At 45.8% G+C, this 16,824-nt stretch overlaps 1 protein-coding gene across 1 annotated transcript in view; it reads right to left on the bottom strand.

Moving 5' to 3' along the window:
- Positions 1–16,824, bottom strand: part of LOC119390889 (cytochrome P450 3A8-like) — a 67,856-nt gene that overhangs the window by 34,336 nt on the left and 16,696 nt on the right. The window contains exon 3 of the mRNA XM_037658593.2: positions 13,029–13,218. Coding sequence (XP_037514521.1) covers positions 13,029–13,218 — 190 coding nt within the window. The remainder of the gene's footprint in view (positions 1–13,028; positions 13,219–16,824) is intronic.

The raw sequence follows: 16,824 nt of genomic DNA, 5'->3' as shown, positions 1-16,824 counted from the left end.
CATTGCGACGTCCGTGCAGGTCCACGATGTTCCACGCAGCCGACACGTGCACGAACAGCAGCAAAGACACACCAGGTCGGTCACAGAGGAAGCATAAATGCCGACAGCGACGTCACGGGTACAGCATCACCAGAAACCTCGGCACGAAATGGCGTCGGCGGCGCGGAAGCGCGCTGTTGCCAGACTGGCGGCGAGATCGAAAGAGCGCCGAACTCTCCCAAAGGGATTATGACATAGCGCTTAGAGGTATCGCGGCCTCCGATTGGTTGGCGGCGCCGGCCTCTGATTGGTTGGCGCGCCGTACGCGTGGTGACGTAGGCGAAAATATCAGTCGTCTTGACGCCTCGCGCCTCGAGGCGTATGGACGCGTACAGCCCTCCGCGACCGACGCCGAGAGGCGCATTTCACGCCTAGGCGCGTGCATACGCGTGCGTACGCGTGCCAGTGGTTGGGGCTTTAAACGTGCTTCTCAGCAAACAAACGGCGCGTGGACCGTCAGCCTGCCGCTTCTCAGGGTCGATCGCGTTTCCTTGCTGTGTGCAGCCGTCAAAAATGCTGACGAACTGGGAAGCCGATGCCTATATATATAGAGCCGCTCATTTCGCCGTGATCCGTACGCCTGTTGTTTCGCTCGAAGCAGGTTCGAGAGCGCTGTAGTACGGCAGCACGAAAGTAGTCACGTGGTCGTATTTCGCAGACGTACACACTGCGTGGTAATTTTTCCCGGTTTCTAAAAGCCGGGAAAGATTACCACGCAGTGTGTACGTTGCCGCAAAAAAAAAAGAAAAGGTGTATCGGTCGTCTTGGGATACAACGTACCGAAACGCATTTGGCCCTAAAGTGAATGTTTAAAATTTTGCAGAATTGATCTTTGGTAACTAAACAATTAAGCGCAACATAAAAATACCCTAACGAGCGCCACATGACTTCAAACCTTATGTAGTAACAATAATATCTGGTGTTTTGCGTCCCAAAACCACGATATGATCATGAGAGACGCAGTGAGGGGCTCCGAAAATTGAAACCATGTGGTGTTTTTTAACGTGCGCTGACATCGCACAGTACACGGGCCTCTGGCATTTCGCCTCCATCGAAATGCGACCGCCGCGGCCGCGGCCGGGAACCGAAACCGCGACCTTCGGGTCAGCATCCGAGCACCATAACCACCGCGGCGGACGTCGAACTACATGCCGTTGGTTTCATTCAGTTAACGTTTATATTTCGTTCTAGTTACGTGAAACACCCTGTATAAACACGATACAGGCGGCACCTCTAGAAACTATGACAATATAGTTTGACGCATCATCAACTTAACTGTTAAGCTTAGACAATAGAAAACTTAGTGCCTATGGAAAGTAGCATAAGACGGGTCGTGGGTACGCTCATGAGAAAAGCGGAGTACTTGGTATTATTATGTTTCTCGAATCCTCTTATCTTTAAGATATGTTTGCTTATATTTTCCATCATTATAATGCAAACTGAATTTCGCTATTTTACCAAGTCCTAAGCAGAACTTTTGTTACGAGGGGCGTTCAATAAAGATTTCCCCTGACCCACTTCCTGTGGACGGAGAGCAACGAAACTTTGCAGATTTATTAGTCTTTCTCTACATAGGTGACACCCCGGGACACACACTTCTCCCATCTTTTTATGCAACTATAAACACCTCGCTTGTAGAAGTCGACAGGTTGCTCCAAAAGCCATGTTGTAACTTCAGAAATCAGAGTCTCATGATCTGGAAAATGCTTGCCCTTCAAATATGACTTCAATGTTGGAACGAGGTGGAAGTCCGATGGTGCGAGGTCGGGTGAATAAGGGGAATGCGGTAGAATTTCAAAGCCGCAGGAGCGTGCTTCCGTCTGGGCAACATGTGAGTTGTGAACTGGGGTATGGTCTCGCAGAAGGCGGACGCCTTTGGTGAGCATGCCATGTCTCTTGTTTTTGATGGTCTCTCGCAATTTCCGCAGCAGTGAAGCATAGTATGCCCCAGTAATCATGGCACCCTTTGCTAGGAAATCCATCAAGACTACTCCGTGCTGGTCCCAAAAGACTGTGAGCATGACCTTGCCCGTCGAGGGCTGGGTGCGTGCTTTCTTTGGAGGCGGTGAGTCCAAGTGCTTCCATTGCATCGACTGGACTTTAGTCTCCGGATCATAGTGATGGACCCAGCATTCATCCTGTGTAATCAGTCTGTTGAAAAAGTCCTGCTGGTTTCCATGGCACATGGTCAAAAGAGCCTGGGAGCATTCGACTCGTACCTGTTTTGGAAAGGTGTGAGCAGCCGGCGAACCCAGCGATCGGATACCTTGCGCATATGAAGATGGTCCTGAATGATTTTTTCCATGGACCCTACACTAATCTTGACATGTTGGGCTAGGTCTCGAACGCTAATGCGGCGATTTTCCAAAATGGCGGCCTTCACTTTCTGGATGGTGTGTTCATTGACAGCGTAGTGGGGTCGCCCTGCAATCGGAGCCGGTTCCACGGAAATCAGACCATATTTGGATTGGCGATGCCAGTTATTCACTACATCATATGATGGGGAATCCTCCCCATAAACCTCTTTTATCTCATCGAACGTCTTCCTTGGAGTGCGGCCTTTCAAGTACGGGAACTTGACTGCTGCTCTGTATTCCACTGCATCCATTATCACACCTCACACCACTTCAGCACCTCTAAAAGAAAGACCGTTATTAGTTTAGAGTTGCAAATTGGCACGTGACCTACAGTGACTTATGTCATTACACATGCGCAGTTTCAGCATCCTGCAATAAATGGAAGTTAGTCAGGGGAAATCTTTATTGAACGCCCCTCGTACTAGTGTATACTCTAGGTACGCCCAGATTATTTTACCTTTGTCCTGAACATCGCCTTGGCATAACAGCAAACTCAAATGGCGTGTAGATATGCAAACAGTAGGCATGACGCAGACAATTAAATATAAAAATAAAGCAGAGAACGTATTTTAGCAGCAGGCTACAAAAGACCTATTGCACTAAACAGACGTGCAAAAACTATACGGGGTGCTTCAAGAAATGTGTCCAAAATTCTCAAAATCAGGGAAATGCGATATTCGTTCGACGCCTTCACAATTGCTTTTTCTGTAGCTGCAGATATCTTAACCTTGTAAAAGACATCAGTTGAGACAGTAATTACGAAAGTTAAGTTATTTAACTTTTTGATTAGTGGAGTTAGGCCGTTATGTCAAATAGGTGAATTGAGGTAATTCATGCGAAGAACCCACTGCAGCTTAGGAATTTAGAAAAAGCGGGCTCTAGTAAATATTGTGGCGTAATGAAATTGAACCACATTCAATGGCGAAACCGAAACCGAAGAAACAATGAGCCCAGCAAGCAGAAGGCCAGAATTACGTCACTGCTCAAGACTACGATTACAGAGATGTAGTTCTTCCGCGCTGGTTAACGCTTGTGCGCAATGCGCCCTATAATTGCAAGCGCAGGCCACACACCCACACAACGAGGGCAGTTGATGGTTGATTTATTTATTTATTTATTTATTTATTTATTTATTTATTTATTTATTTATTTATTTATTTACGAGATACTGCAGGCCCGTCTTGGGCCCTAGCAGGAGGGGCAAAAGTGTACTCGTAATAGCAATACATAGACACATTTACACACAGTGCATTGAAAAAAAAAAAAAAAACCCTGAAGAAATACAGTGTCTAATTTGTACAGCAAATCACAAAAGTAATAACACCTTGAACATCACAAAAGTGTGAGGAAAAGAAAAAAAAGCAATATTCACACAACAAAGGAACATATTTAAAATAACCTAACATCAATCCTGAAGACTTTCAATTGCTTTTATACTTTGCACTGATGATATTGACAGCGAGTTCCAGTCGTTAATTGTATGCGGGAAAAATGAGAACTTGAATAGGTTAGTTTTGGTGCTGTATGGGGTTAGTGATTCTTCATTTCGATGCCTTGTAGTTCGTGACGCCAATGATGTCACGTAGTGCTCAGGGGGAAGTAGCAATTGCCGATTCTTCAAATTAAACAGAAAACAAAAGAAACAGATTCGATTAACGACGCTCACTCATTATGTACGTTTCAGAAGATTATGGCAGTTGTGCTATTCCTCTTTTCGGTGTCGGTTTCGCCGCTGAATATGGCTGAATTTCATTACTTCGTGAATATTACTAGAAGCCGCTTTTCTGACATCTAAAAGCTTCAGTGGATTCTTCGCATGAAGGACTTCAATTTTCCGATTTGACATACGCGCCTAACTCAACTAATTAAAAAGTTATTTAGTTTAACATTCTTAACTCCTGTCCTAAATGATCTCTTTAGCCATCATATGATGCCCGCGGCTACTGAAGCAGTAAATGTGAAGGTATTGAACGATTATGACATTTCCCTGATTTTTGATAATTTTGAAACCTTTACTTAAAACGCCCAGTATATCTAAACGGAGGTCAGCAAAGAAAGTACTTTTGCTAACAATCAAACAGTGACTAAAAGAACTCCTCGAACACAGATACAATACGCATCCAGCCTGCGCCCTTGGGATTTTCTTCCCGAAGATCGCAGGTTCAGACTCTGCCAGCGGCAAGTTGTCTTTTCGTCCACTTTACTTCCTTCACATTTACATCACAATTATTACAATGCACTTAAAACAGTACAATTAACGTTCCCTATACCTGCCTTGGCTTCATTGTCTGCTGGTTTTCGTTAAGGTTGTGTCAAACAAAAAAAGGAGCCCTCGAAAATTTCCTTCCTTCATTTATTGCAGTATATTGTACCTTAAGATACACGGTACATTATTAAACGTATCGGTACTACAGGTACAGATACCCGTCTTGCGAGACGTATCGCAATACAGATACAACATACTCAGAGAATGTCTAAGATAGTATTTAAGATACATGCATCTTTATTGCCGCCCAGCACTGATCGGAGTCAGAAAGCTACCGATGTTGCCAGATTGACTTTAACACTTTCGTGACCGCGCCTATTCCGATAGATAGTATGTCATCAATGACTTGAAGCTCAAGTTTTGGCGCTCTCTGAACGCTTGTGGACATCCAGTGCCATTTAAAGGTTAAAATAGACAGTATTTTATCAGTTTCGTTCGTGGGTTTCTTTTTTTCCTCCGCGGTGGATTTTTAAAGCAGGTTCGCAGTCGGGGAGGTGAGCGCTTTTGGTTTCGGTTACGGCATCGGCATTGATCATGAGTGCTCTACAAAAACAGCTAATCTCGACGGATTCGAAGAAATCTGAGCGTGAGTATTTGAATAATGGTAGCAGCAAAGACACGGAAGACGACTTCGATTCGTCAGACTTCAGTACGGACAGCGATGGTGCTTCAAAACCCGCCCCGGAACATCAAAGGGCACCTCAGGGTGCCCAGCACCAAAAAAAAAAGTAATAATAAAATTGAAAAGTACCAGAACTGCAAACTATGCTACGAAGAAAGGAAAGTTGAACAGAAATGTGAAATGTTTTCTGCGAAACATGTGCAGCCAACCTTTGTTTCACAGCGTCGAGAAACTGCTTCGCGCGGTGGCATGATAGGCACTAGTGGTTATATTTGTTTATGTTGGTAAGTGGCTTTTGTACTTACAGAGCCTGTATTTGCAGTATTATTGTGTAAGGGCTTTAAGTTCAAAGCGTATATTTTGCTTTATTTTATGTTTACGCTGTGCCCTGTGTTTTTTATGTTTACCCGCTCGTGCTTTTGTGACTTTTTCTCTTTTTGTTACTTCTTTGCATTGATAATTTTTTGATGATATTTGAAATAAATGTGTTGAAATTAAAACTGGTGGCAAGACCAATTCTTCCACTATCATTTGATACCCTGTGCTTTAGCCTAAACCAGTTTACGTGGCAGGGAAAAAAACTGGGCAATGGTTCAATAATCGACTGGATGAGTGATTACCTTTCAGATCGCCACCAGTTTGTGCAACATAATTGACATAGCTAAGGGCCTTTCGGGCGTTCCGCAGAGATCTGTTCTGGCTCCACCCTTGTTCCTATTATTCATAGATGACACTGTTCACACAGTTAACGTTAAAATTAGATTGTTTGCAGACGACTGCATCATAGGCAGTGAAATTAAACACATTGATGGTGAAGTCGCCCTTAACAATTCTCTACACAATATCCCAGTGGTATCGAGACTGGCAGATGGTAGTTAATTCTGAAAAAAAAACGGTAGCAATGAAGATAAGCAGAAAGAAACGGAAAGTATTATTTCCATACAAATTGAATGGTGGCATGTTAAACAACCCCAGGTGGTCGAAATTTGCGGAGCCCTCGAATACGGCGTCTCTCATAATCATATCGTGGTTTTGTGACGTTAAACGTCAGATATTATTATTTTTCAATTGTGTCACCCACAAGTGGACTAAGCATGTGCATCAAGCGACGAAAAAGGCAATGAACAAGTGTTTTTTTTTTTTTTCCTCAAACGGGTGCAACGCTGGGCCACCACAGAAACGAAGCGTTTATCTTTTATCACTTTTATAAGAACGATGCTGGGATATGCGAATGTAGTGTGGATTCCTTCAACAAATAACCTATCTGTACGCGAGAGCGTACAGCGCAAGGCGGTAAGATGTATCTTTAACCGCTTCAAGCGAACGGGTTCCCCTACCGAGCTTCTGTACCGAGCAGAGCTGTACACTCCGTGAGAGAGCAGAAGTACATTGGTCGAATTTTTTTACCAATTGTTGAATGGTCACTTTAAAACTAATGCCTCGGCCTTCGCTGCTATAAAAGAAAAAGGGAAAGTGCGCCAAAAAGACGACCGCATGTTTAAGGACTACTTCTGCAATAACAATGCCTCCAATTTTTATTTTTTTTCCTCCTGTGATAAAATAATTGAATGCGCTTGAGCCAATCGCTGTAGCGTATCCAACAGTGGAAATGTTTTTAGAAAGTATTGAAAATCTCATATCGGTGCTTCTAAGTTCCTGGTGCTAAACTACTTGTGTACGGGTGAAAGCATTTACATTCTAACGTTCTGTCCATTCTTCATTGTTTTTGGTTGTGCAAGCAATGTATTACCATGTTTGTATATCGTATGCATTAGTAATCCCCATGGCCTCGACACTTGCTCGTGACGACGTCATTATTCTTGTGTGCTTTTTATTCTTGTGTACTCTTCGTTGTATTGGCATTCCATTGCCTTGCTTGTATAATGTTCGTATTATTCACACTCCTGTAATAACCCTCACGTAGGGTGGACATTAGTCGGTAAATAAAAAAAAAATCACAGCATATCCACGGAGTGAATGATGATGAGTGGGCGAAGCTGCGGAGGTTCATCGGTAAACCGTGAATCTTCCGTGAATTCTGCCCAGTACATAATCACCGACGTGAGATCGGGCGCGTTTATACTAAAGGTTCGATGAGTTATGACGACTTGCAGCGCACTTTAATTTTACATGTACGATGTGAATTTTCATTGTTTAGAAAACCATTGCTTAGAAAACATCTGGCGTCTTTCGTTAAGCAGCTGGCGTCTTTTCGTTTTGCTTTAGAAACATCTGGCGTTCTTTCGTTTTGCTTTTACAAAACATCTGGCGTCTTTTGTTGGTTTATTTCATCAATCAACGGCGTTTTGAACAAAATTTTTATTGTTTAATCACGCACAGGAGAAATCTCACCAGGCACTACCTTGGAGGTAAAGAATGGCTGCTAATAGGAATGAGAGACAGAAGAAGTCGGCTTTTAGCTAACGCTGCGAATTTTTTATTGTTCAACAACGCACAGGAAAAATCTCCCACCGGCACCACCTTGCAGGTCAAAGCGTAAGACTGGTTACATACTACGCTACGAGGGACGAACGGGTGCCGCTATAAGGAGCTTCGCCCCTAAAATAAAATAAAGAATTTCAGAGGAGTACAAGAAGAACATGCATACTCACATTGGCTGCTCTGTAGATGGCTGCCGGCCAGTCGACGGCACGAGGGTTGGTTGTGAAAGATAGATGATGTGCTGTTACGACTTCGAGTTCAAGCTTTCTGATGCGCATTGAGCTGTTTATTTTTTGTTATATTTATTTGTTCTCTCTTTTTTGTGTTCTTTGGCGCGGTAGAGTTGCAAAAACACCGCCTGAACCGCTGCGATTTGTAGCTAGGCTGTAAGTATTTTCTCGCGTTCACGGAACGACAAATTGGCGGAAAGAAAACAAGAGTTGGTTTTGGAAAATGCGTTATTACCTCATTTTCTCCCTCAATTTTCTCCCGCAAGAACCTCAACACGGCTCCCAGCTACTGAGCATGCTGCGATGCTCAGTCACACGCTGCGAAGCGCCATCTTACAACATCTTTCGCGTTTGCGAACCCGCGCACGCTGAATAAGGAGGAGGCGGGAGCTTTATCGCTGCTCCTAGCGTAGCGCTAATCTCACAACGTAGACGGTGCACGATGATACAGGTAGTGCTATGGCAGACCCACCGCGCTGAAGAATACAAGAAAAAGAGAATAAATGAGTACAAAAATAAATAGCTCAATACGCATACGAAATGCATCTTTGACGTCCGTCCATCGCGTCGTCAACTGCCCGGCATTCCTCTATTGAGCAGTCTGTGTGAGTATGCATGCGCTTCCTGCACTCCACCGAGATTTATGGCTAAGTTGCACGGTTGAAAGCGAACGTTTATCGCTGACTATCTGAACAAGCGCAAGAAAAAGATTAGCTATAAGCGGAAGTTTCAGATTATCAAAGATTTGGACAACGCCTTGTTCATGATCCTTATGCCAGAGCAAGCTCTCTCCGTGTCAGAAACTGCTTCGGCCTCTTCGAGATCGGCGTAAAATGTACAGATGTGTCCGAGTCTGTGAAAAATTCTCTTACATATGAACACGCTGCTGAGCAGCAAAACGTATTCATTTACTCGACAGAAATTTCCCCTCTGAAAACAGCGGTGAAGGTGAAACAGCATTGTCGGACGTCCGACGCCAGGCGCAAGAAGGTGGAGATCGTGGGTGTCGTCACCAGCAGGGTTTCTAGGTTTGGCTACCTTGCGCCAATTTGGCTACTTTTCTGGGCCGGTGGCGGCAGAAAGAGCGTCATGGCTACTTTGCTACTTTTTGGCTACTTTCTTGCTCACTAGACTTGAACCAAGTTATCAATATCTGATGATGTCGCAGCCACTGGTGTTCAAGTATGCGATGTCAGAACATGGTGGCCGAGGGGTGTTTCCAGCTCCGAAAGTTAAGTTTGGCGCTTGCATTACACAAAGAGAAATAGCTTTTCAATGCATGGCTGGCAGACGCGGAAAACTCTTGCATGGCGCCTAGTTTTGCAGGCCACCTATTTGTGAACGCGTCTATAAACCGTAATGGGAACTGACCATGACAATCGAACCATGGAATGGAAGCATGCAAGTGAGCAGGACAGTTGCGTCCAGGTAGTTCTGTACTAACTGACGTTGTAAATCGGCTATCCGACAAGCTTGTTGTGTCGCCTGCTATGCCTTGTGTCACCATGTGGGAAATGATTGTGGAGCAACATTTTATGACTCAATCTCTGAAACTGATTTTTTGCACACTCGTGCCGTACTCATGTTTATTCTCACCACAGGTGTGCCCCGCCACGGTGGTCTAGTGGTTATGGCGCTCGACTGCTGACCCGAAGGTCGCGGGATCGAATCCTGGCCGCGGCGGCTGCATTTTCGATGGAGGCGAAAATGTTTGAGGCCCGTGTACTTAGATTTAGGTGCACGATAAAGAACTCCAGGTGGTCGAAATTTCCGGAGCCCTCCACTACGGCGTCTCTCATAATCATATGGTGGTTTTGGGACGTTAAACCCCAGATATTATTATTATTATCACCACAGGTGTTACGTTTAGTTCTTTTAAGAAGAGTTACGTAACACATGTGAAAGGAATGTAATTTTAGCAACAGCGAAGCAAAGTTCGACATCCTGCACGCAATGATCATGAAGTAAAAATGTACCTCGAGTCTCAGCGATTTTGATTTTTGAGGGTTACTTATAGTACTCATTGAAAGTTTCGCCAGAATGCTAGTGTATTTAGTCAGTCAAATAACCAAATGTCGTAGTTTTGGCTCACGCGTGGCTTCGTATGGCTACTTTTGCTATCCTTGGCTCATGTTGGCTACTTTATGGCTAGTTGTCTAATATTCTGGCTATTTTGTGCGCTTTGGAGCTGGCAACCCTGGTCACCAGGACACTTTCTGCGCGGACCCACTCTTTCTCCAATGATTGTCGCTCGTCATTTGTACATTAAGGTTGAAGAAAGTGTTGCCCGCGCAAAGCCCGACTCGAGTGCGCATTTAGACGAACGTTTCCCGATAATTGCTTTCGCCGGGAACAACACTACGAGGATGTGTATCATCGGTTGCTCAACTGTCCTAAGCACGACACACGTAGAGATTCGAACAGGAGCTTCACACGCTGGACTCTGAGCGAACGTTTTCGTTAGCGAAAATACTAGGCCCATGGCCGGCTAGGATAAACCACAAAGCAATGAAAGTGCTCCAACGTCTATGTTTTTTTTTGAAGACACCAATATTTGCCATGGTTACTGAGCGGACTATATTGAAAGATTGCACCGCGACGGTATGTGCGCTGTGCAGAAGCGAGTTCTTGAACTTGTAGGAATATATATATATATATATATATATAATTTTTCTTTCTTACTTTTTATTTTATCCTAACAACTATGTGGAAAAGGGGTAGCCGTCACCAAGCAATGGTGACAACAACTCCTTTATATATTTTATATTTCAATAAAAAAATACTACGACGCGTACAAACATACACGTGAACAAATTTTTGCTTGAAAGCAACTCCCCGTCTTATTTCTGTCAATTTGTTGTCTCGTGAACACGAGAGAACATACTTAATACCTAAGAAACACGACAATGGCAGCTATAGCTACATGTTCGCTCATTTAAGTGGTTGCGCGATAACGTCAATTTGGCCACATTGGCGGCTTTTAAATCCCGCTCCCACAAAAATAACGCAACATCTCTTTACAGATTCACTTAGAACACGCTCTTGGCCTTATTTCTGGGGAGTTTAAAAAAAATCAAAGGTGGCCTTATTTTTTAACAGCGAAGCTGTTTATCATGTCGTGTGTTCTTCATGTTGAGGCTTTCATGTCCGCGGTCGGCGTAGAATTGATCACGCGGCATTTCGCCTTGCAGTGTGGCTAGAGTCAGGCTCGTTGGGAAGGGGAGGGCTGCGCCGCGCTGCGAGAGACGAGGGCGTGCAGCGAGATGCGAGGGCGACGGCGGAGGATGTCAAGGGTTGAACCTTCGAGAAACGCACCAAGAAGGAGTGACGGTGAGCAGCAGTGTAGTGTAATATAGCGTGACAGTGTCAGTGTTCAGGAGTTTGCGCTTTCAGAATGGCGAACATTTCTCGCTCTCCCAATGAGGGAGCTACCCGATGTGAGCGTCAGCGAGAGCTGACGCGAGAACGGGCATGTCGTTGCGGAGCCAATCGCCGTGTTCGCGCAAGGGACGCCGAAGCTAAGCGTTAGCGAAGGGAAGACGTTAAAAAAGTAGAAGTGCGATATATCCTCATGAATGACTGGCATAAGCTTCGCTGTTTTGACAGTGTTCGCGTTGGGAAGTGGCTGGATGTTTTAAAAATTGAAAATGCATTTTATTGCGATAGCAATTATATGGACAGTCTCGGCTGGAAAATGTCCGTCCCCGTCGCCGTCATGCACCGTATATGTATAAGTATGTATATATATATATATAAAAGCCCCAAAGAAAAATAATTCAGAAAAATGCTTCCGAAGCGCGGAATCGAACCAGGGACCTCTTGCTCCGCAGCGAGTGGCGCTAGCCACTACGCCACGGAACGCAGGTCCTCCGCGTAGCTAACGGCGAGCGTTATATACACACCGTTTGCCGCTGGACGGACTCTGAGATGACCGGCGCTAATAAGCGTTTCTTCATTACCAGCGAGATGGCGCTAGGAGCGCGACGAGCGCATTTAAAAGTCGTCGGCGAGCTCGCTCGCTTCTTCTTATATTTGCGCAAGGAGAACCTTGGCCTTCCGCTGTCTGCTCGCGCGGTTTTGTCGTGGTGAGGGCAAGAGGGATATTTCAAGCTTTAACCATGATGTCCGCGCTCATGTTACGGATCGCCGCTAAACGACGCCGCTAAACGAACAAACAGAAGATGAGCGCGAACTATCAAGTGTCACAGCTCGACACTTGAAGCACGCTAGTTTCCTTCGCTGCTTCGGCCGCCTTTGTAACAGGAGCGCTGTTCAAACTGAGAGTATCCATTGGCGAGCCTCACTTCGTATAGCATTAGTTTCTTGCTATCGCATTCATTGCTTCGCCCTTGCGGCGAAACTGTGATTTTTTAGAGACAAGCCTTCACTTAAGCATTTTTGTTTTGCGTTTCACGTCATTCTCTGCAATAGTATTTTGAAAAATTGTTAACCTGATGTGTGGCTATATTCTGACAAAATTTGGAAATGCTGACTAATATTGTTGAAGAATGGATGCATCGTGGTAGAAAAGTGGAAAAAAGGGGGGACTTTATTGCCCAGAGCACATTTGCAACGCGTCCATTCTTGGCCGTTACAAATTCAGTTCCGCGCGAACTACGAAATGCGCTAGTCCCATCGTCGTCCTTTCCTTCTAATAGTTCACAATTACAGACGTGGAGAAAAAAAATGAAAATAGCGCATTAATGAACAATGTGCCATATTTGCGATTTTTATTTAAAATACTGGCGACAAGACTTCAAGTAGGAACATTTTATAAACGCATGTTACACAAATTAGTCAAGAAAAATCTAGAGACTCACAGCTACAGGAATTCATTTGTAGGATCTAATCAAATCCCCAGTTTTGCGCAGTTCGCAGAAATTGGTTGTGGCTCAGTGGAGATTTCAGCAGTTTTTTTTTTTACTAATGCAATATTTTTTCAACGAAACTAAGATTGGTTTCCTGGCCTTGGGGACTCGGAGAGCAACAATTTTCTCTTTTTTTGGCGAACTAACGTTCTAATCACCGACGTTATAATGTGAACACACCCAACAGATGTTTGCTCAAAGTACCTCTGAGAGCGAGTAGACTGCTCTTGATGGGCTCCGCTTCGATTATTAAAGGCATTCGGTCGCGGAATGTGCGTGCCTCCTTGACGAAGCATTCCTTGATTATGTCGAGATCACTGATGACCCCTTTCGGAACCTCGCCCTCGTAGAAGCCGAATACCTTGCCATATTCCCGGATCCACTCCTCCATGACCTGCAATATAGATCACAATGTATAGGGTGTCTGGTACCAGAGGGAATGCTCCGAAAATGTTGTATTCGAAGGACCGCTGGCGCAAATTTCGTGATGGTAGCTAATTAAATATATTTAATGGAATCCCTCAAGAGCGACAAACTCCCCCGGAAGGCGAAGTATTGTGCCGTATACGGGTTCAGCCGAGCATTAGCCGATGACCGGACAAGGAAGAATAAACACTGCGCGAGCCCACGACAATGTTTCTCGCTTACGCAACTGCTTCCGTGTTTATTGTTTCTCCTCCTGTTACCTATCGTGGCAGCTAAGTGACTAACGTATTAAGCTGCTGAGCATTGGGGCGCCGGTACACAATTTCCGGCCACGGCGGGTGAAATTCAAAAGTACCGACATGCATAAAAACAGCAACCAACTTAAACGCCGCCGCATTCTCAATTATGTGCTCGTTAAGGCAGCCCAGGTGGTCAAAATCAATCAAAAGGCGATCAATACTGCGTGCCCCATAATAATATCGTCGTTTTGGCACGAAAAGCACGGAATTTTCCCATTTCGCTCTCGAAATGGGACATCGGATTGATCCGGTGCGCTTATATTTAAACGCTGTGTACACTGGCAATGCGCACAACGCAGCCGTATTTTGCCTTCGTTACTCACATAAAACTACTGGCTTCGTTGCGGTCTGTCCAGAATCGAAAAGCCAGTGCCCAGCGTTCAGAATGACACGTCAAAAAATGCAGCTGTGCGTCGCTGAACAAGCCTACAACTAATGAATACACATTAAATTCCAAACATTTCTTAGCGAACTTCTACCACTTTGACCGCATCTGTTGGAACGCGCGGCTGGGCCGAGCTTAACGAGTATAAGCAGCAGGTGCCCCAAACAACAACTGACGGGCTAGCCGTAGCTTCTCGGGTGAAAGACGCCGTGGCCGCGCGTAGGCCGGTGGTCCTGTGATTTCTGTGATGCTGAACATCGTGTTTTACTTCGGCGAATGCCTGTTGTTTTCTTGTCAGCTCTGGGAACTGTTGTACTATGGCGGTGAAGCGCGATTCTCCGGACGGCCTTAATAAGGTCGCGCTGAGAGGAGGACGCAAAAACGGCCTGCCTTGTACCACTGCACGACATACAGGATCGTGAAGCCGTTTGTTCCGAACATCAACCAACAGACCGAAGTATTGCAGAAAGTCAGCGCTCAATATTGCGAACTTGACATCAGCGGCTATGAACACCCATTTCAATGTTCTATTCAAACCGAAGTTCAGCGTGAGCGAACGATGTCCATATGTTCGTATCACCGTGTTATTGACGGCTGGGAGTGGAGATGTACTAGGGTTCTTCCTTTCGGTTTGTGACGCTGGTATCACGCTCTCCTCGGCGCCTGTGTAGATTAAGAAACGAACACCGTTGCGGCGGTCGGTAGCAAAAAATACTGAGGGACGACTTAAGGCAACGTAGAAGCACCGGTCGTCCTCAGTGCTTGCCGCGGTCGTTTCCCGAGCGCGCGCAGGGTAGAACACACTTACGTGCACAGTTGTGATAGCGCCGTGTTTGACTCGCTTGATTTTTGTGCTGTTCTGCTTGTGCGCGAAGCTTATAATGTGTCGGCGAGTCGAGAAATATCTTCACGCATTTGCTGAAGCTCGTCCTGAGCGTGTTGTGCTCGTACGGCAGCCAGTGGTGTGGGCGTGGTAATCGCCATGAGCCGATCAGGAAGCTCGTCGAGCGCAGGTAGGTCTTTCTGCTCTGACGCCGCGACAACCAAGTGGACACTTGACGGCAGCTTTTGAAAAAAGAGTTCTCAGAATAATTCTCCGTCTACAGTATTTGTTTTTTCGCCGCGCAATAGTTGCATGTGCCGCAACAGCTGACGGGGAGTAGGGTCGCCGAGGTACGTGTAGCGAAGCAATTACTGTAGCCGTTGCGATTCAGGGGGCGTGATACGGCGGATGAGGGTTTCTTTTGGTGTTGCATGTGCTTTCTTAGCAGGCGGGTCGAGTAAAAGATCCGTTGTTTCGCTGGCTATGGGCGGCGGGAGACTGCTTACGACGTAGCGGACGTCGAAGTCATAGTCGCGGAGTCCGTCGTCGACGTCGAAGTCATGCCGACCTTGATGCTCAACCCCGGTGGTTGCACCGCAGTCCCGGGTAACCAATGTTGAAACGCGCGGTGAGGCCGATGTAAACAAGTATAAGCAACACATGTCCCAAATAACTGAACTTTTATTCACTTCGAAGCTCACGAAGAAAAGTCACGTGGTTCCTCGTGCAAATAGGACTACATTGGGCAAATAGTTCACGTGACAAAAATGCTATAAATATTATTTATAAACCAATCGTTTCTCTTATGCGTGTACTATCGCGTTCAGTATGAGCTACATCACGCGAGCGCGTGGCCGAGCGCTATGCAAGGTTGTAGTGGCGCCGATCACGGCATATTTTCGAGCTATCGTGAGAGAAGTTGGCTGTCCCTGCAAGCGAGCACCGCCTTCAATTGATTTGACCCTCGCCCTCGTCTTGCCTTGCAGTGATATCAGCTTCGCAAATGATAACTGCGATGGAATGTTCGAGGGTGTAAGCAAGAAATTGGGAGGCTGCCCCTGCTATCACGCATCACCCCCCACTTTCTTGCTTACACCCTCGAACATGCCATCACAGTTATCACTTGCGAAGCTGATATCACCGTAGGGAACAACGAGGGCGAGCGTGAAACCAAGTCGAGGCGATGCGCGCTCGCCGGAACAACAAAACGCGCTCCTGATAACTCGAAAACATGTCACGACCGGTGCCACTGCATAACCTAACAGTGCGCTTGGCCACGCACTCCCGCGGTGTAGCCGATACTGAGCGCGATAGAACAGTACGTAGCGTAAAAGTGGTGGGTATGAACTGCGGCAAAAATGTGTGCGATTCAAAACTAGCACTGCTTGCTCCGTTCTTATAAAATACAGTTCGCTTTCCTGCAAAGGCATGGACTATACATCAATTACAGATCATCTCATGCACAGCAGCGAATTGCTAACCACGAACGTGACGGCAAGTAGAATTTGTACACGAACAACATGGAACATGTTTTAGGCAATCGGAGCCTGTTTAGGCATGTAAGAAATTTTATATTGCTAGCAACATCTAGTCGGAGCCACGAACTCACTCCTTTTGTCTCAATTAATTTGACAATTACTACTGCCTTCTTAATTACACCGTTTACGACATTCGTGTAAATACGCGGTTTGTGAAGTTCGTCTTACACCATTCAAGTTGTTGTCGACTCGCTGCCTTTTGCTACAGTCTTTTTTCATATGGGCACCGTGCATACGTTAGGAGCCGCCACAGTCGCGCGCTGCCTCCAGCGCCAAAGCGGCCACGGCAGCAGATTTGGCGGGATGGGGGAGGGGGGGGTAGGAGGGGAGGCAGACGACATAGGCTGCGGTACGCCACCGCGCCGTGTTTTGGTGCTTCGCTTGAAGCGTTCTCTTTCCCGTTTGCTTCCAAAAGACGTCAAATTGTTATCAGCTGTCAGAGAACGTAGCGCTAGCGCATGTGCTTCTTTTCGCCAGACCTCGTGTATCCTCAGGCGAACGCGGCAACATAAAATGCATTAACTGGGGG

The sequence above is a fragment of the Rhipicephalus sanguineus genome, chromosome 4 (assembly GCF_013339695.2).
Source record: "Rhipicephalus sanguineus isolate Rsan-2018 chromosome 4, BIME_Rsan_1.4, whole genome shotgun sequence".
Classification (NCBI taxonomy): Eukaryota; Metazoa; Arthropoda; class Arachnida; order Ixodida; family Ixodidae; genus Rhipicephalus; species Rhipicephalus sanguineus.
The sequence above is the reverse complement of the archived record's forward strand: the minus strand, read 5'-3'. Positions and strand labels throughout refer to the sequence as shown.